This window comes from Silene latifolia, chromosome 2 (genome assembly GCF_048544455.1).
Source record: "Silene latifolia isolate original U9 population chromosome 2, ASM4854445v1, whole genome shotgun sequence".
Taxonomy (NCBI): domain Eukaryota; kingdom Viridiplantae; phylum Streptophyta; class Magnoliopsida; order Caryophyllales; family Caryophyllaceae; genus Silene; species Silene latifolia.
In genome coordinates, this window is record NC_133527.1 from 55,605,765 (window position 1) to 55,627,859 (window position 22,095).

The 22,095-nt window shown below is 35.4% G+C and overlaps 2 protein-coding genes and 1 long non-coding RNA gene across 3 annotated transcripts; all 3 read left to right on the plus strand.

Annotated features, from left to right (window-relative positions):
* Positions 1 to 12,228: 12,228 nt before the first annotated feature.
* LOC141642774 (uncharacterized) lies at positions 12,229 to 13,505 on the plus strand. The gene is made up of 2 exons (XR_012543419.1): positions 12,229 to 12,494; positions 12,666 to 13,505. It is a non-coding gene; the product is annotated as an uncharacterized LOC141642774 (long non-coding RNA).
* Positions 13,506 to 15,295: 1,790 nt separating this feature from the next.
* Positions 15,296 to 16,807, plus strand: LOC141640820 (uncharacterized). Its single transcript, XM_074449501.1, has one exon. It carries the CDS (start codon positions 15,296 to 15,298, stop codon positions 16,805 to 16,807), a length of 1,512 nt encoding a protein of 503 aa, XP_074305602.1.
* Positions 16,808 to 16,923: 116 nt separating this feature from the next.
* Positions 16,924 to 19,446, plus strand: LOC141640821 (uncharacterized). The gene has a single exon (XM_074449502.1). It carries the CDS (start codon positions 16,924 to 16,926, stop codon positions 19,444 to 19,446), a length of 2,523 nt encoding a protein of 840 aa, XP_074305603.1.
* The last annotated feature ends 2,649 nt before the right edge of the window (positions 19,447 to 22,095 follow it).

The window sequence follows — 22,095 nt, forward strand, 5'->3', positions numbered from 1 at the left end:
CTAGTTTTGTAGGCACCCAGAAAGGGTCTAATGTTAGTAAAACGTAAGTGTGATTAGTGGTTGCGATTAAAGTTTGTCATCTTTGGGCCTTTCAAACTCTGAACTATGCTCAACTTTTGTGTTTATCTTCCTACGAAGTGTTACATGTTCTCTTCTTTTTATTAATTTTATCAACATATATTACTCTGATTAGTTAAATGATGAGACAGGATCACCATATTCACATGTTATTTATTCATATGTTCAAGTGCTTTGTAGAGTGAACGTTGATCAAAGGCCAGATAGCCTTCCACAACTCGTGCTGCCCAGCAGATAAAAATGTCATATTCACCTCACTGGGCAGCATCTTTCAGGCCTCCCACGTCCCAGTGCCAACGTGCTCGCCTGATGGTAAACTACTGGTGTTCTGTTCAGGAAGGTCGACTTGGGGCACAAGAATTTGTATGTGATGAATGCGGAAAAGGGAGAGTATGAGATGATAAGGCATCTGACTGAGGGGGAGTGGACATACACAATGCCGACCTAGTATTCGGATGGGGAGTGGACATACAAAGTGCTTTAATAATAGTAATTCTATAAAGTGCCATTAACTATTTTATATCGTAACACATCTTACTCTATAAAATAACATTACTTATTCTATAGAGTAACTAGGAGTAATAATAGTTATTCTAAGTAACATTAGTTATTTTATATTGCAACACATCTTACTCTATAAAGTAACATTACTTATTCTATAGTGTAACACTAGTTGTAGCCAAGAATTAGGCTATGTAGGAGTCGAACCCACATCTATGTACAAGATTGCACATTGCTCTACCATTGAGCTAATAGCCTTCACATAATCATTTACAAATTAAATCCTAAAACTCGCAAAAGAAAGTAATTCAAAAGACTGGCATAGAGACAAACCAAAAAGTAGTCACCTAGCAATGAAAATTGAATACTTGTGGGAAAATACTGCTAGGACAATATCACAGAAGTAGGCCTCAAGAAAAAGAATTTTAAAAAAAAGAGGAGCTAATTAAGTCAGCTAACTAACAACATTTAATCGTTAGACAGACAAAAATAATCAACAGATGGATAATTCTAGCAAGAAAAGTAGCGATTCTACTCTCCAATGCCCAAGTTATTGTCCACTGATCTACTAAGCTAATGTAATATACTCCCTCCGTCCCGGTCAATTGTTATCCTTTGGTTTTGGCACAAAGACCAAGAAAAGAGGAGAGGGTCAATAACTAAATGACAAATGGAACAAATTGAATGAGAATGATCAAATTACTCATCTAGTCCATTCTTAAAATAGAAAGGACCTAGTCCATTCTTAAAATAGAAAGGACAACAAATGACTGAGACACCCAAAAATGGAAAAGGATAACAAATGACCTAACAGAAAAGTATTTGGCATTATGGTGGCCAAGAGTACCTTGCGCTCCTGGCCATGTAGTGGAGGTAGATGAACTGTCCAAGACTCCAAGAGCTCCATTCAGTGCCATAGAGCAGCTCGCCACTTCCGTTAAACTAGTAACCGCCTAACTGGAGCTTTCAATCCCAAAAAAGATCTAACATTACAGATTTTTTAAGCAAAATTTTCATGTACTCGAATTCATAATGACAACTTAAGCACCAAAGCCACTACAAATCATAACATTGAGCAATTGCTCTCAACAAAGCTGGAATTTGATTAATTGGCATTTATCTCAATGAAGCTGAGATAGTTATTTTTGTTTTTGTTCTAACTGCATCTTTTAAGTAATACAGTACTCCGTATGTCTCACCTTAATGTACTTTCATTGTTTCATATGCTCAAAATCACTTCTTTTGGTCTCATAATGAGACTTTTTTGGCACAAGCATATTATTAGAGAAATCATGGGAAAAATAATAGCAGCTCTAATTCAAAAGAAAAAAATCAACCCATAAACGGGATAACTTCTCACTGTTCAAAATTTCATCGATTAAATAGCCGTGGAAAAGGAACATGATCCGCGGAAATACAGCCTTTATTATAACACAACTGAATCGTTATGGTAACATGGGTAAATCTTTATTATAACATGGTTAAACTCCTACCGTAACAGGGCTAAACTATTACGTAACAACCTGCACAGATCATATGCATGATAGAACACAATTAAATTGTTATTGTAACAAGTTGCACATATCATATCCATGATTGTAAGACAGTTACAAAGTTACTATAACACAATTATGCCGCTATGGTAACACAATTAACTATTGCCTACATTATTATTTTTACAATTGCACCTTTCTCGGATCATAATATAGTTATGTTGTTACTGTAACACAAATAAACTGTAATTGTAACATGTCAAAAAAAGATTTTGATGTAAAAATTTTTTAAAAAAAATTGCGCTTTTTGGTACTATTTCACCCATCTAGCAATTGATCTGACATATCTTGACAATAAAAGAGCAATTGTATGAGTCAAGATATCAAATTACAGTTAAACTAAACTGAACTAATTTCTGAGAAATTTTCCAATAGATCACAATTTAAACCGTCAATATAAACAATTAACCTTACTGTAAACTAAATTACGAATGTCTTCAGTATTGGCAGTAAATTGATAAATTAAAATTTGTGAAAATCAAATCATAGTAACACTAGTTATTCTATGTAGTAACAACAAATTATTCTCCCTACTAAAAACAAATTAGGATATGTGAGTCTCGAGCACATATCCTTGTATAATATTATACATTATTCTACAATTGAATCGATAACCTTATGGAAAAAAAACAAAAAAAACCCCAATAATAATAGTTATGACACAGTCATAGATATTACTCTAGATTATAAGCTAATAGGCTTTTCCGATCAACAACTCACTTGTTTACATGTTTTTAGACTTCTCAACTTTACAATAACAATTTGAGAAATAGGATTACCACTAATATTATTGAACAAATGAAATTAATGCTTTGATAGTATAATAAATCAAACCTGCAATTGAAATTACTTTTCTTGTCGCTCGTTTCGTAGATCTGAAATATGGTCGTTTAATATTGTTGACGAGGTTGTAGAGATTTGATGATTATGTTCCTTCTTTTTGGCTGCAAAGATAAGAACAACAGAAATATTGGGAAAAGAATAGACTAGAGAGAGAGAAAGGAGAGAGAGTATATTTTTTTAAAATGACAAGTTACGGTTGGTAAGGAAAGTCAAGCGAGGTTCGCGTGATATTTTTTTTGGTTAATTAGGATTGCCTGACGTGGCCTAATCTGGCGCGTCGAATAGTATTAGATCTGACGGTGTATAATGATAGGACGGACTCATTTAAAACCCTGGACTCACCGGATCCTTGCTGTATATATATATATATATATATATATATATAGAATTAGGATCTAATGAGTCTAGCTTCTTAGGGTGAATCCGTCCTACCAATTTGAACCGTCAGATGCGTGAGATCCAACAGCCAAGATCTAACGCGAGTTAGTAAGGGCATTTTTGTAATTTGTTGATATCACATAAAACCCCTTTTTTTCTTCTTTTGTCAGTAGTCATTTTCATTCCCTTTCATATTTTCTCATTTTTCTCTGTATACTTTTTCTCTCTCCTCAAAACCACGATTATATCTCTCATATCAAAGCAAATTTGAGACGAAAATTTCGGACGACGATTTCTATGGCTATGTGAATCTAGAATCGACGCTAACACCAGATCAATTTGTGGTTATTGCTAAGGTTTGTCACTACTTGTATGAACAAGTTGAATAACCCTAGATTATTAAGATTTTTGGTGTATTTGAGCCATAATTTTCACACTGATCTTCAGTTTCTGGTGAATTCTTCTTAATCATCTTCAATTTTTGATTAATTCTTCTTATTGATCTTCATTTTTTTCTGTTGCTTCTTCATTCTTCGATTACTCTTGACTGTTCTTACACGATTTCGATTTTATTTGTGTATAGGTGTTTACGCTGATCTTCATCGTCATCTACAATCGTCTATGTGATTCCTTTCGATTTAGGTATTTTCTGCACTTTTTCTACAATCAATATTCATCTCCAGTTTCGTTTTCTTGGAATCAAGCTTTCTATATGCGCGTCTTACGATTCTTCAGATTCTTCAATTTCATTACATCCTATTCTTCTCTCTTCTATCAAATTCTTTGAAATTGACGCCTCACCCTCCTTCATATGAAATAGAACATTTTTTCGCAATTCAATTACTATGATTCGTATACTTTGATTGGCATATTGTTGATTTGATTAAGTTGTTTACGATTCCGTTCTATCGATTTGATAATTTTGTACTTTTTGGAGTAAGATGATTGATCTCTTTTCTGTAATTAGGCTAGGATTTCTGTTTAAAATAGCATTTTAATTTTTTTACATTAAACTGAGATGTATAATGCGTGGAATGTATACTTTGTTACAATAATAATTTACCTGTGTTACAATAACGGTTATACTTTGTTACAATAATGGTTTTCTCTTGTTACAATGATGGTTGTACTTCGCTACAATAATAGTAATTCCACCACCGAGATGTCAGTGTAACCTGTTATAATAACGGTTTAACCTTGTTACGATAACGGTTTAACAATGTTACTATAATTCTAGTCTTATGAATGCGTTTCTCTATTATCATAAATTATACTTGACGGGTTGGCTTTGAGTCAATACTCATAAAAGAGAAGACCTTCTTTCGTAATTTAAGCAACGCTCGAAGTGGTTGGTATTTAAATCCTAGGTGTTGGTGTCATGTGCTTTTGTATTGTTGAAGGTGTTGATCTGGTAAATCAGGTTTACTTATTTTGGAAATGTGGAAATGTCTACTTACCAATCTAATAACGTTCTACTTGTGAAACAAAATAATGCATAACTGTGTTACCTATCTTTCTAGTACGAAGTAACTCTAATGGTATAAGTGTGTTATTGTAATAGTGTAGTTGTGTTGTTATAATTATATACCTATGTTACTTTAATGGTATAAGTATGTTCATAATTGTGTCATCATAATAGTACTAGTGTAATTTTGTAGAGGCACTCGTCATTTTGCGGCTGATGAGTAGCAGTTGTGCACCTAGCTATTTCAGAAATTCAGAAAAGTTAATTTCAAGTATTATTATTACTTTGTGTTTCATTATTGATGTTATACTGAAATAGTCTATATCCGTGAGGTATAGTTGTGATTATTGTACCAACCAGCCTAATTTCAAGTTTATGAGCAACAGATTCTTAGCTATGTTTTGGTGTTGAATGTTGTAATTAAGCGCAGTCAGTGTGTTGCATGTTGTAATTACTACTAGACGAGGTATTAGCTTTTGAATATTTCGTGGAATGGCCTAATATTTATTAGCTTTGACTATTTTTAATTGTCTCATTCACTGACATGCTGAACATTTTTGGAGATGGGGATTGCTGATATTGAAGATCTGGGAAGAGTACCCAAATAAAACCGGTTGTTAACTTCATTCATTCACTTTCTTGTGGTTATTTTGACCTCTTACCTTCTGTCAGTCCCATTAATGATGGTCAGTAACAAGTTAACTTTTCTCAAGCTAGCACAAGAAAAGCCAATGAATGAAGAGGAAATATGCAGTACATCTTTAACTTGGAGGTATATTTGTAGGAGACATGTGATTATGGCCTGTTTTGCTACATTACAGGTATCTGAGGAATGGTTTCAGGTTGCTTATGCACAGACCTGAAAACCTGAAATCATGCTACAAGAAATCAGAAAGGATACTCACATTAAAGTTCAGGCGATGGAGCTCGAAAAAGTGAAGCATTGTACCTACTTGATGCAGGTGGTGCTAATGGCATATGTGCATCAAGTTAGCTTTATTATTCAGTTATTTGTAATCTAGACGTTGGTATAGTGAAAATTTCAGTATGTATTATGTTCGGGATGGTGATAAATGATACATTGTAATTGTCAAATTTTTTGAAGTAAAATGGCTAAAAATAACATTCGTGAGTTGTTATAACTATTTCAAAGGCTATTAGCTCAAATGGGAGAGTGATGTGCAAATTTTGCACAAAGGTATGGGTTCAAATCCCATATAGCCTAGTTAATGTAAGACTTCAGTGACTAGATCTTGTCCTGATACGAGCAATGTAGTAGCATTAAGGATGAGCCAACTGTAATCATAGACATTTAAAACTAAGAATAAACAGGCCATGATCAGACACGAGAGTGAAATAGTGATGTTCGTGAGCCATTGTCGTCGCATGGCAGCGAGATAAGATTAACTTCTGTGAAATGCTTATTCAAAGCATGTGCTAGTTTTAGTAGGATTACAGGTTCTAGCCCTTTGTGCGTCAAAGTCAAGGCATGTTTAAATCATGCTCATCTAGACATAACACAACTTCATCCGTCTTTTAAAGTAACATTTGTTAGTAATTAAAGTAACATTAGTTAGCCTTAATAGTAACAGAATAGACAATAACCAATACGGGAATTGAACCCACATCTTGTGCATTGCACAATGCTCTACCATTTGAGCTAATTAGCTTTTAAAAACAGTAAAAAAAATAATAATTATTCATAACGTAAACCAATTTATACGAGATTCATTCAAAGTCGTTTCAGCTTAAAGTGAACATCTTGAATACATAACTCTTATCATTTATCTACACAAGTCTTATACCAACAAATTGTGTGTGTTACAATAACCACAAATATGTGTTTCATTAACAATTAATATGCATTACAATAACGATTATGACTCACGAGAAGAGCTCAGGACACTACTCATATGGATTATACATGATAATAAATGTGTTACACCAACCGCGGATATGTGTTACAATAATAGTTAATGTGTGTTACAATGACAAAATTCATATGGCTTATCAACGGATAAATATAAGTGTTATAATAACCACAAACATATGTTACAATAACGACTAATATGTGTTACTATAAGTTATAATATAGGTATAAAATTAATAAATACAGTATGTTATAGTAATAAAATATTATGCGTTACAGCAATCATATATGTTACTGTATGCGTAACTATAGTAACACAAGAATGAACCGCAAGACACAAGGCAAACAAATCAATTCGAAATCACAACGGAATCATTTTCTCTTACTGATAACAAAGCCTTTACAAATGTCTACTCAGAGTCGGTAACTAACATTAATGAACCTCAAGGTCCTCAAGGCATAGAGATATCGGGAATAGTCATCAAAATCAAAGTGTCCCTCAAAGCAAACACTTTACAAGACAAAATTGTCTCACTTCTTATTCACCAGAATAACCAAATATACTCGACAACCAATTTTATATAACTCCTTAGTCGACACTTTACATTGCACAAGATAACTTTTCAACAACAAAAAGTATTCCATATGAGACAAAGGATATGCCTCTAGGTGATGGGGCAGTAGATTTCAATTTATATGTGTTACAATAATAGCTAGTGTGTGTTACAATGACAAAACTCATGGTTTATGGACGAAAACAATAAATATGTTACAGTAACATCAAAGTTGTGTTACAATAACGGCTTATATATGTTACTCAATACACCAAACAATCGAATAGCTATTTTGAACCAAACATTTTTTAGAGCTATGATCAACAATCGATCGAGTACGAAGCCATTCAGATATCGATCAACTCAAAAATTGCAGAAATAAACATTCTAAATCAACCAAAAACCACACAATTCCTATGAAGGTAAGAAAAACTTAAAATCTATAGAAATTAAAGCTCTAATCTAAATAGTTATGGGTGATCCATTTCGTAAAATCGAAATTGCAAAAGTAAAACTTGAATCGAATGGTACAAATATACCTGATTTTCAACGGTTTATTACGCTACACTAACGCAGAGAAAATCGACATTGAATAAGCAAATCTTCTATAATTGAATTGGAAGAAGTTGTATTGAAGAAGACAAATCGTTTTTGCGTTGATGTTTTTTTAGGGGAAAAGGGCTGGATCAATGAAGAGGAGAGAGAAAAAAAAATTATGATTTGCAAATGCCGTGTTTTTGGCGTTTTTGTTAATCCCTTACAACTATATGCAACGTGGCTTCATCCTGTGCGTCCATTATTTTGATCGGACGGTCTGAAATGGTAGGACGGACTCATTTAAAACCCTGACTCACCGGATCCCGCTATATATATATATATATATATATATATATATATATATATATATATATATATATATATATATATATATATATATATATATATATATATAGAAGGATCCTGAGTCCACCTTCTTAGGTGAGTCCGTCCTACCATTGAGGACCATTAGATCTAGCGAAATCAACGGCCTAGATTGATGCAAAACTTGAAAAATAAAACTTGCGAAAGTCGGAAGCCAATTGCTGACCCCTTTCTTCAGGTCTCACTCTCTCTCCAACTTTACTCATTCTTTAATTTCAAAGAGAGAGAGTCACACATAAACTTGCTTCAAAAATAATAAACAACTTAAGACAATCAATGTCCAAATTTAACGACAACAAGAATGATTTTAATTGCAGGTTCGATTTCTTTTTCTATTAAAGCATCGATTTTATGTTTTCAACAATATATCTTTTGTTTTCTGAGATTTTTATTGTAAAATCGAAACCCTAGAACGACATGTAAACAAAGGAACTTGAATTGTTTATTTGATTAATTATATTTGTGAAGATTTATTATCAATCAATTTCACCAATGACTCATATTTTAACTTTTTCGAGCTTCAATTATCTTAGTTGCTTAATTCTGCTATTGTTTGTTTCTGATTGGATTTTACATGATTATTTATATTCTCTGGTTATTACACTATAAAAATGGTTTATCAACTTTCGTAGAGTTTGTTCATAGGCCAACTTGGATTGATCGTTATTTTTCTCTTAATCTCAAATTGAGTAATAGATTTGAGGTGCTCACGAAGAAGCCATTTAGGTTAGTAGGCGAGTGAATCCATTCAATAATTATAGTGTTACATGTTATTGTAACACATGTTTGTCGTTACCGTAACACAAACTAAAGCTTATTGTAATACACATGTTTTTTTGTTAATGCAACTCATTGTTGTAACATATATTTGTGGATATTGTAAAATATTTATCATTATCCTTTTCTCACATAACTCGAAGGAGTAATGGTTGTCATCTTAAGACACGCGAGTGTGAGTTATCATTAGAAATACATAATTGTTATTATTGTAACACTTATTGAATTGTTGATGCTGAAGGGAGCCTGTTGTGACTGCTTGAATGTTGAGATGAACAAGATACCCCGTTATATTTTTGAAATAAGCTGAATTAGTAATAAGGTATTCTGAAGAGAGTTGCCTGGTACTTGGACTGAAGTTTTGTTAATGTTAAATCAGATTGGAATTTCTTCTTTGTTTAAGAGGCATATTCATACAAGCATGTTTACAAATTGCTAATGTCATTATAACATATAATTGTGGTTATTGTAACACGTACTAGCTATTATTGTAACACATTCTTTTATATTATCATAATTCAATTTGCTAGTATGGTGACACAAATTTGTTGGTATTGTAACACACAATGTCTGTAACTGTAACATATAATGTATGTTATTGTAAAATTTTAATTGCGATCAAGATATCGGATCTTTACTCATGAAAAGTATTTAAATGAAACTCGTATATTAATGTACATTTTGAGATTCAAGCCAATTAGCTCAAATGGTAGAGCATTGTGCAATGCACAAGATGTGGGTTCGAGTCCCATGTTGGTTTATTAAATACAAGTGTTAATCTAAAGGACAAACTTGTTGCACCTAATTCAGAGAAGCCTTGTCTTTGAGATTACAAAGCATTCACATACCCAGCGGTAAAGACACTGACTCATGAACATTGTTGTTAGATACCCAACGTAACTCTGATCATCACTTGCTTGTCCTTAATTTCGCAGGCTTGAATATTAGTATGACTATTACTCAACAATGCTACTTCATTATTGTAACATATATTTGTGGTTATTGTAACATATTTATATTTGTGGTTATTATAACATATTTATCATTCTCTTTATTTCATTAGATAAAGATAACTAGTGTTACTTTAAAGAGTAACAGTGTTACTTTATAAAATAAGTAGTGTTACTCTATGAAATCCAATGTAAATCTAATAATATGTGTTGTTCCATTGAATACTAGTGTTACGTTATAAAATAACTAGTGTTACTTCATAGTAGAGACTATAACTACATGTATCAGGTTCAATCACACTATTTGTACTTGAGATTATACCTAGTTAATTGAGTTTTGCCCATTCAATGTTTATCAATACACTTACATTCGTTCGCCTATGTGGGGCTTGAACCCACATCTTGCATAATAATGCAATGCTCTACCTTTTGAGCTAATAGACGACAAGGTACCAAAATAAGAGTATTTATCAACATCCACTACCTCATGCATTGTCATTATCTAGTTGGGAGTTAGAAACATCAGCCAAGAAAGCCTGCAAAGGCAATCAGGACCTACAACAACAATCGTCAGTAGTTTGTGTATGTAGAAGCAACATTCACTACGACAACCTCACTAAAGCAAACTAATAATGAATAACCAATTTGTTTCCAATAAGCACCATTCTAATTCAAATGTATCAAATGTATACAGCACCTCAGAGAGTTATTGCTAAATGGCTACCAACATAAGATTCAAATCTACACCTTTTACACCATATAGGTTTGTGCATTGTATAAATGAATTGTTCACTTATCATATATCTACTTTGTAGAAAATACAGAGGATACATTTAGGTTTTTGGCACTACTAGTTTGTCCGAACTGTTGTGCACTTGTGCCAGCCATTCATAGTAAAATTTCTTCTTGCGGCTGCACTCCAAGTATGAACCATTATCTCTTTGGAAACAAACAAACGAAATACCTTGAACTCGGATGTAAAGATACGGCAACATTAGCATATTCCTTCTTGCATCGACACATGTGAAAGCCACTATGCTGTCTATACTCACATAAGTCACACTGAAGACCATTGATAATTGCAATAAAGCTTTCTAGGTTGTTTTTAAAACCAAATTCTCAAAAGTGATAATATAAGGAGAACATAACCTCATTCCATTTCACCTATTCATCAGAATAAGCATGTTAAGGCAAGCCTTATGTAAAATATCAGTGGTAACATGAGAATTTACTAAATTTAGAAACAACTTATAAATCTCATGCACAAATTTAACGAATGCTCAAGATTTTATCATTATTCAACAATATTTCATTGTAGTAACATACTTACATCATTAGAGTAACACAATTACGCCATTCTAATAACACACTTTTACCATTTCATAACACTTAGAGTAACACACTTAAACCATTAGAGTAACACAATTACATCATTGTTCAACAATCGCTAAAGTAACACACTTATACCATTAAAGTAATAGAGCTACACAATTACGCAATTTTTAAAAAATATATACACAAGAAAAGCTTAAACATTAATTGATAGAATCTAATCTTACATCAATTTAGAAAAATATGTATACATCAGCAATTATTTCAATAATTGATAAAACTGCCTTCCGATAACATTATTTGAAAAAACTCGCAAACAATACACACGAATTCTAAAGTACGATTGAGTTAGGGTTTGAACAATTAGGCTGCTTGAAACGAAAACTAGAAGAGCAAATAAAAGATTCACAACGAAATTAAGAGAAAACTTACCATAACTTTGAAATAAATGAAGATTTGTTAGTTTATAGTGGATCTAATGGACAAATTGAAAATTTGAGCAGTAGTGTTGAATCAATGAGAGTAGGAATAGAAGAGAAACAAAAATTTGATAAGACAGAAAGAAAACCTGATAATGATGATGATTGAGAAGTGCAGCAGTTGATAATTTGATGCTGAATCGGGAAGAGTAAGCAGGTATAATTAACCGCATGTGAAAGCGCGTAACAATCGAGCTCTGAAAATCGTGAGAGAGAAATTGAAGAGAGAGAAAATTATTGGGAGCAAGAATAATAGAAACAAGCTGGGGATAGACATCTTATACAAAACGAGGAAAGTACAAAACTACCCTTAAACTCGCGTTATATCTTAGCCGCCAGATCTCCTCAATCTAACGATCCATATTGATAGAACAGACTCACCCTAAGAAGCTAGACTCTCATGATCCTAACTCTATATATATATATATCGTGGTTTATTCTCATAAATCACAACCATTAGATAGGGTTAGATATACGGCTAAGATGAATCTCAAATAAAACAAGAAGATGGTCCTCTCAAGCATCTTCAATGAAGAAAATTTAATCTGCTTCATACGGGTCTTCCCTTCAAACACGATAGTTCTCACAACCGTGCTTCTCTCCTACTGTTGCCTCACCTCGACTTCCACCCCCGCCACCGTGTTGCCGACCACCGCTGCTGCCTTCCCCATGTCAGGCCGTTAAGCAAACACGTAGCACCGCCACCAATTTCGAATTAGGATTCTAGGCGTGAATTTGGGAATTTCGTCGGGTTTTCAGCAATTACAAGGAGTATTTCCGCCATTAAAGCAAGGTTTGATCTATAATTGTTTAATTTTCAAATTCAGCAATTTGGGTTTCGAAAATCTGTCTGTATTCGAAATCAAAGTTCGTTTTTGGGTTAATTAAAGCGATTCTCTTTGTCGGAGAAAGTTTAGCATACGTCTGATTGCATTTCTGGAAATTTCTATTTTGCGGGTTATAGGTGCGAACTCAAGGAGGAGGCAGAGGAGCGCCGACGAAGGAGCAATTTCTAGGACGGGTAGGAGTGGATGTAACTACATCCCGCATTATCATGATTAGGGGGAGTCCAGCTAATATTGTTGTTGCTTATCTTGTCATGTGATAGCATAACTGCAGGGCCTTTTTCAAAAAAACTGATTAGGGAAGGTGGTTGATTGAGTGTTTAAATATGTGGGTTTAGGAGGGAGAAACTGGGACAAGGATGGCCGGCGTCTGCTCTTGGCGTCTATGGTGGTTCGGTGCCAAGTTCTCTCTGTTTGTGGCCAGATGAGTGCTGATGGTTGTTCAAACTCGACGTAGATGACGAGTTTGATGGTGGTTTTTTAGTGCTATGTGAGGTAGGTGGTGTATATGGTTGCTGGATGTCCGTGACGATGGTCACGGTGATTGATGTGGTGATTTTGATTGATTAGAGTTACATAGTCTAATGCTCCAAATTTTATGCTTCTTGTGTTGTTCATATCATGCTACAAAAATCAGTCGAGTAGTTGAGGTCCCTCTTTGCCAAAGTGGATGGATCATATGCAGACATGCAGACATTCATATGCGTTAATACTGAAGAGAAATGTCGAGCACACTGAAGCGAAGCACCCGAAAACAGATCTCGACGCATGTTTTTCTCACTTGAACAATTGGTCTTTTACGTGTTGGAATTAAGGGTTTAACCAGTCGTGCTGGATCTAGTTTTATGTGATTGTGTAAACCTAACTTAGTTCTAAATAAACTATGTGAAGGTTGGTGGATAATTGGTAATGTCTGAACCTAATGTCAAAAAATGAAACTTGAGAAGTTGCTTTGCACATGTCTTCATTGTTACTGTGGTGTTATTCCTTTGTTATTGCATTGTTACTCTAATGTTACCAATATCCCATAGTTACTTGGTGTTATTCCATTGTTACTCTAAGTTACCGTTATTCGATTGTTATTCTATTATTATTGTGTGTTATTTTATTGTTATTCTATTGTCACTCCAATGTTAACTATTATCTCATTATAAAACTGAAAGATGGTGTTAACATCCGACAATTCTAAATAAGAAAGGAAACATATACTCAGTAACAAATAACTAAGCAAGGACAATAGCTAACCCGTAGAGAGAGAAAGCCTCTTCACCCCCAAATTAAAAACCCCCAAATCAAACACTAACCTAATCCACCACATTCAGCCACCACCCGACACCCTCGCTCCTCTGCCGACCGGCGGTCCGCCGGAGATGAAGCGGTGTCTTTGCTCATCTCCGGCGGATCGATTTCCCCTGCCGCCGTTTTTTCGTCTACCCGTCTGTGGTTTACCTTGGAGTGCGAAGTGCGGTACACCGTCGTCTTTCCTCGTCTGTTGATAAAGTGGGTTAGCGAGGCCTTTATGTTCCAGTGGCGTTTTCAGTGTGACTCTAGCTGGTTTTCGCGAGTGTTGTTTCTGGCGCCTTTCAATTATTTTGATTGATTTGGTTGAAAAACTCATACATATCAAATTGTCGCTGTTGAATTGCAATAAGGTTGATATTTTTGCAGGTTTAATTGGAAAATAAGTTCTGAACGGTAGTAGATGATGATTGGTATGGCCGAGTGAGGTGAATTGCCAGACATCTACAATGGAGTTTTTGGTTTGGGTCGTCACTCACTGGCTTTGTTCTACTACGTCGACTGTTAGCGGTCATCCCTTTGGTCGAAATTTCTTATGTTTTAAATGTTTCGAGCTTGTTGCTGCGAGCTTGATGTTGTCGTGTTTTTGTTGTCGCTCCAGCTGCCGGATTTGCTTTTGCGGCCTTCCTTCTTTGACTTCATTGCTCTTCGCACCCTGTGATGGTGTTTGATGCGAGCGGGAAGGATTGGTGGTTTGCGTTGTGCTCTTCCGAGGGGCTTAGGACTTTCATGGAAGGAGTGTGGAGTTTTTTCGATTCCATTTTAGTTTAATGGATGTTATGACCATTTATTAGGTCTGGTTTTATGCCCCATCTGTGTCGGACACCCGTCCCTCCGTACCCTTGTCCTGTCACTGAAAACCATATTTGCATCCTAGGGGTGATCCCCCCATTCCCCCCACCCCTGGTTTGGCCTGTTTATTGTGTTCTTGTGTCTCTTGTGTTTTGCCTTTGTCGTCCCTTTGTTCGGCCTTTTGCTTGTATGGCGGTGGTCCTGGGAGGTGTCGTTTGGTGAAATTGGGTGTCTTTTGCGGGGTTCTTGTTTAGTGCTCCCCTCCTGGTTTTTTGCTTTTTATGGTACGGGTCTGTGTGTGTAGGCCCTTGGCTGGGTGGTTACTGTCATGTTGGTGTTATTTCGACTTTTGGGGTGGCTGTGGTCATGAGGTTTATTACTTATTGTTCCTGGGGTTGTTGCGGGTTTTTAATTGGTTCTCTCTTGTGTTGGTTGAATGTGTTGTGCGTGTTCGAGATTGATTTGGTATGGGTTTGTAGTGGCCTTTTCGCTCCGGTTTTCAATTGGTTTTCTGTAAGACGTTTGGATGGCTACTGTTTTCTTCTGATCGCCTCTGGTGAGCCGTTATGGGTTGGTTTCGTGGTAGGGGAATCTTTGGGTTGTGTCGGTATGAGCCTGGTGTGGAGTTGGTTGGTATTGCTGTGGTGGTTTTCTCTTCATGAAAGGACTTTGTTGGAATGTCAGGGGATTTAATAATCCCCTTGCCCCTACAATCGCTAAGACTAGGGCGCTTCTTTCGAGTATTTATTTTGATTTTGTTTTCTTAGCTGAGATAAAATGTAAAGTAGCTTTAGTTGATCCTATGTTTCGTTCTTTTGGGTTTTCTCGGAGCTTTGGTGTCGATGCTGATGAAACCAAAGGAGGTCTGTGGTTTGGTTTTAGACATGATGCCAATTTTGAATGTCTTCTAGCTTGTCAAAACTTCATTGTTATCAAAGTCACGCAATGTAGCGGTAGGTTTTGGTACTTATGTCTTGTCTATGGCGAACCAGTGACCCATAAACGTGAAGCTGTTTGGAATGATCTTAGTGAATGGATTCGATCTTTTGACAACCCTTTCCTTCTTATAGGGGACTTTAACCAAGTTGATTATCAAGAAGATAAATGGGGAGGTAGTAAGGGTCGGATTCCGGGGGCTACTCTGTTTAATAAATGGAAAACTGAGCATCTTCTGATGGATATTCCGTTTAAGGGGCCAAGATTTACTTGGTGCAATAAGAGAGATGATCATAGTGTAGTGTTGGAACGACTTGATAAGGGATATGGATCGTGGGATTGGAATGATATTTTTCCGAATTCTGGTATTACTCATCTTCCTATCCAAGTTTCAGATCATGCGCCTATTATCTTTGAAACAGAGTTAATTACTTGTAATGGTAGAAGACCTTATCGTATGGAGGCTTGGAACCTGGATTATGAGGAATGTATTCGCTTGGTACATAACGAATGGACTGAGCCTGTCTTAGGCTCTGCAACCGTCAGAATGATACGTAAGTTATCAAGAGCTAGAAATTGTATGCGTCTTTGGTCTATTTCCAAGAGGAAGGAATGGAATAAGAAATGGAGTGATTTTGATGACAATTTGGTCGAAGGGCTCCATGAAATTGAGACGAAGGGAGTGACTCGAACTTTCACCACTGCATATGCTAGTCAAGTGGAGTATGCTAAAGTCTCGGCTAAATATTGGAAACAAAGGGCCAAGATGAAATGGAACACCGAGGGAGATACATGCTCCAAGTATTTCTTTAATTGGGTTAAGGGTAGGGCAGGCAGGAATTACATTGCTGGGATTAAAATGGATAATGGGGAGTGGAATTTTGACAGTGAGGGTATTCAGGGTTTATTTGTCCAATTCTACTCTAGACTCTTTCAGGAAGGAGCAAATCAGATCAATTTTGAGGAGTACCGCCTTACTGTGAAAAATTTGTTCAGTATTAATAAAGAGTTCCTTTCTCCTGATGATAGAGATGCACTTGGCATTCGCTTTACCCCTAAGGAGATTCTTACGGCTGTGTTTCAACTTGGTCCGTTAAAATCTCCGGGACCTGATGGTATTCCTGCTATCTTCTTCCATAAGTGTTGGCATTTTATTAAGCATGATGTTGTTGGGACTGTCTTGGCTATCCTCAATGGTAATAGCTCACTGCAATTTCGAATAAGACTTTCTTAGTTCTTATCCCGAAATCTAGTGCCCCTGAAACAGTTGATAACTTCCGACCGATTAGCTTATGCAATGTTATAATGAAAGTCATTACTAGATGTATCACTAACCGATTGAAAAAGTACATGGGAAAACTAGTGGGTGACTTTCAAAATGCTTTTGTTCCTGGAAGGAATATTGGTGATAATATTTTAATTACAAATGAAATATTACACAAAATTTCTTCATCTAGAAGTGGTCGGATGGGTAGGATGGCCTTTAAAGCTGACATGAGTAAAGCCTATGATCGGTTGGACTGGAACTTTATTAGAGGTACGCTTCTCTTGATGGGATTCCCTCCTAATTTCATTCAGCTGATTATGAAGTGTATCACGACAGTGTCTTATGAAATTCTGGTAAATGGAGTTCCTTCAAGACGTATCCACCCGAGTTGCGGCCTTCGTCAGGGTGATCCTCTTTCCCCTTATATTTTTGTTATGTGCACGGAAATTCTCTCGTTAAACATTCTACGCATGGAGAAGGAGGGGATCATACGAGGAATAAAGATCAGCAGAAATAGTATACCTATCTCCCATATGCTTTTTGCGGATGATTCTATGTTTTTTATTGAAGGTAATTCTAAGAGTTGCGAAAGCCTTGACAAAGTTATTAAGGAGTATTGTCATGCCTCCGGCCAGGTTATTAATGATAATAAGTCCTCTATGATGTTAAGTTCGAGCTCTAGTCTGTCCTTTGCTCAAAAATGCTTGAAAACCTTCAATATACCGTGTGGCACTAATTTGGGATCCTACTTGGGTATTCCTACGGACGTGGGACTCTCAGGTGGGAATAAAAGTAAACGGGAAATTTTTGAGTTTATCATTGATAAGGTTAGGAAGCGATTATCATCATGGAATTGCATTCTTCTATCGCCGGCGGGTAGATTGGCTTTGATTTCTTCTGTCTTGTCCTCCCTCTCGGTTTACTTTCTATCGGTATTCAAAATACCGGTAAGTGTGACAAAAAGACTAGATGCTATTTTGTCACATTTTTGGTGGGCGGGCCATAAGAAATCTCCCTCTATTAGTTGGTGTAGTAGGCTTTTCCTTAGTCAACCCAAAAGGAATGGTGGTCTGGGTATTAGACGTATGAAGGAGTTTAATCAAGCACTTCTAGCAAAGATTGGGTGGCGAATGATCACCCACCCAGATTCTATTCTCTGTAAGTCTATTGGTGCTAAATATGGCCTAAAGTGGTGTGAAGGTGATCTGCTCTTTAACGATGGTAAGAGTAATTCTTCGTGGGGATGGAAAGGTATAGTTTGGGGCCTTCAACTCATCAAACCCCATTTAGCGTGGAACTTCTCCCCATTGTCTGACCTTGGTGTTTGGAATACTAAATGGGTTCATGGAACGGTGCCGAGACCACGATGTGTTGAGCTTCTTACTGATTCACCTAACTTGTGTAATTTGAGAATCAAAGATCTTATTTGTGACAACAACAGGTGGGACCATAGACTTGTGTCTATGTCTTTTGACGAGTCTTTCATTAAGGACATTCTTGCTATTCCAATTCGTTGCTCTGAAGGCAGCGACACTTTCTATTGGTCTGCCTCGTCATCTGGGAATTACTCAGTTAAGATTGGCTATCACATTGCTCTTCAAAATCACTGGAACACTTCCGCTTCCCCGAAGGACCGATCAAGAGTTCCTACTGCATATATGGGTGTCTTTCAAAAAATCCTTTGGAACCTTCCAGGGCCGAAAAGCTGGATCATTCTCTTATGGAAACTTCTCACGGAATCGTTGCCCACTGGGGAAGGATTCCTAAGGAGGGGCTTTGATGGTCCTTTTACTTGCGTGCTTTGTGATTCACAAGTAACGGAATCACCGGAACACCTGTTCCGGGACTGTTCTTTTGCTAACGAGTTTGGGCCGAAGTCTCCTGGGATTAGGGCACAATCGGGGGATAATTTGAGTCTCCTGTCTTGGGTTTGTAATCGGCTCTCTGTTCTTTTTAAAGCTGATAATAAGCTTGAGGCTTGTCTCTCCTTTTTGTGTACCTTTTGGACTATTTGGGTGGTAAGGTGCGGAAGATTTTTGAAGATCATCGAGTGCTCCCCTATTGGTGCTATCTTTCTTTATCAAGACTCCCTTAACTTAGCTCTTTCTGCTGAAGATGGGAAACCGGGGTCCATAGCTCCCCAAACACTGATGGAGGAGGACTTGACTAATCTTAGGAATGGAGAACCCTTTCCTCTGATTCAGAGTTCTGTGAGTTGCTCTCGATCTCATATTTATGTGGATGCGGCGTGGTCTAAGGAGTTTGCTGCTGGGTTTGGCGGATGCATCCTTTTTGATAACGATATTGTTTCTGAATTCTGTATCAAAGGAATGGCGGAGAATGCTGAACAAGCGGAAGCTTTGGCAATTAGGGAAGCCTTAAAGTGGGCACTCTCGCGCAACATCCTCCATATTAACATTTTCTCTGATTGTCTACAGGTTCTTGCCCAAGTCCTACGGCTCTCTCAACTCAAACATTGGACAAGGAACACTATTGACGATATTACCGATCTAGCGGCAAACTTTCACTGTGTTACTTTCGCTTATGTTCCGAGAATTTGTAATAAAGCCGCTCATAGGATAGCTAAGCGTGCTATTAATATGTAAGTCTCGTTAACCCGATTGTCAAAAAAAAAAAAAAAAAAAAAAAAACTATTATCTCATTGTTACTTTGGTGTTATTCTTTTGTTATTCTATTGTTACTCAAATGTTAGCATTATCCCATTGTTACTCGCTGTTATTCCATCGTTATTGTGGTGTTTTTCCGTTGTTAGTGTGGTGTTATTCTTTTGTTATTGTACTGTTACTCTAATGTTACCATTATCTCATTGTTACTCTAGCGTTATTCTTCCATCGTTATTGTGGTGTTATTCCGTTGGTGTGGTGTTATTCTTTTGTTATTGTATTGTTACTCTAATGTTACCATTATCCCATTATTAATCTAGCGTTATTCTTCCATTGTTATTGTGGCATCAAAAAATCAACACAAAGCATGAATGTTCTAGAATTTTAGAATGTCACAACGCAATTTACTTTGATTCTACATATTATCTCAAATACATATACATATGTCTGCACATGGCACTCAACACTCGGGTACAAGTGTGACATCTAGACACTTCATTTTAGCGAGCATGAGTTTTCATAAAATAGCAAAGTTCATTACGGACCTAAGAAGCCTATTAGCTCAATAAATTTCTTCATCATTGGAGTATCACAGAGCGCTTTGTCCCGACTAGTCATCTATTTACAAATTATCGATTCATCTGTTTATCTTAAAAGTGATGCCGTAATCTACTTACCTGACGGTTGGAACATACTTGCAAGACAAATTCTGATAAACTGTACAAGTAAAACAATATATATATATCTAGCAACAGATGGTTACTAGCTTCCTCAACTCTCTGAAGACGGACAAACAAGCATGTCAAAGATTGATTTGGTCTTTTAAATATCAACCAATATAGGCAAGGTGTTCTGAAACTGATATTCACCTCAGAAAACTGAACCAAATGAAGCCCCAGTGGATATTCAATTGCGTGTTCCATTACTAGCGTTCCGTCCTAAATAAAAAAAGTCGAGATGTCATCTAACGGAACCCACCCTGACTTATAACACAATTTTTCCGGTAAGACTGTCTATTGATAACCTATCAAACTTTTATACGAATGGTTGTCTACTGACCTCATACTCCGTATTATGCAAATACACATTCTAACTGCATTATCAAAAACTCGCAATACATCAAGCAAAATCACAAAACATCCATCAAAATATAATCGAAAACAGCAAAATGCTGGATAACGTCATCATAATCTTCATGCTATACAACAAAAACTCAACAACACAAATCACAAAAAAACGTTCATCAAATCAATATATATATATAACTAAAGGAGGCTTTTTTTTCTAATTATACTATTAACATTAGAATTAGGAGATAACTAATTATTTACAATTTTTCTATTATAATTAGGAATATAATTTTCCTATTAGAAATGAGAATTAATTAATTATTTTACAATTTTCCTATTAGAAATAGGAAATAAATTAACAATTTATTAAGGCTTTTTTTTCCTAATCATACTATTAGAATTAGGAGATAATAATTATTTAAAATTTTTCTATTATAATTAGGAATATGATTTTCCTATTAGGAATGAGAATTAATTAATTATTTTAAAATTTTATTATTAGAAACACGAAATAAATTAATTATCAACAATTTATTAATACTAAAAAATTATTCATTAGTATCTGTTCACTTTTTATTAAATTCGAAGGAAAAAAACCTTTGATATATTTATAATATCCAATTTTATGACAACTTCCGATTAAAAAAATGAGGTATTATGAGGCTAAAAGGCCCTAGGCTGAACTGGATTGTGACAAATGTGCATGCATAATACGTACTACATGGAATTTACTCATGTAAAGAGTAAAATGAACGCTGAAATATGCCCCTACGTCTTTTGTTATTGTTAATGTCATATTTAATTATACATAATACGAAGTTTATTTTTCAAATGTCATATGTATTTCTCCTACTAATTTTAAAGTTATTTCCCTCACAATACACTTCAACTTCTATTGATAATTTATTGTTATATTATTTACATTCATTTGCCATTATATAAAAGTATATTAATGAAAATTTAAATAAGATATTCACAAATTATTGATAAGTACAAAGTTTGATATCTATTTTTCAAGGAGTATTAAAAGATAAAGAAAGTTGCTGCTAATATGCAAATCGAAATATCATATTATGACAAATGAGTAAATATTTTGAAAAACTTTATTGTGCGATTGTTTTACAATTTAAAGTAAAAATGGTACCATGAGTAATAAAATAGATTTGAATGAGGCTTGAAGATAAATTAGATACACTTATTATAGAAATATGTATAAGGTTAAGGTTCAATTCAAGTAACGATCAACATTAAAAAAAAAAAAAAGTCATGATAAACACATAAAAGGGTAAGAGTAGTCTTTCCCTAACATAGTGAAGACCGTCTCTTTCAAGCTTTTCTTCTGAAAAATTTACATGCATAAAAAACGGTACTATTCAATTATATGGAGCAAACTAATTATATTGTTGATGCTATCATTTTTTTTTTTGTGTAAATTGGGCCCATCATCACTATAATTTAGGGAGAGATACGAATTGGGGAAGGGTGAGGCATATTCGTCATGCATAATACGATGATTTAACCACCTTTAGGCAAAAAATTTAAAATAAATGAAAAAAATTTA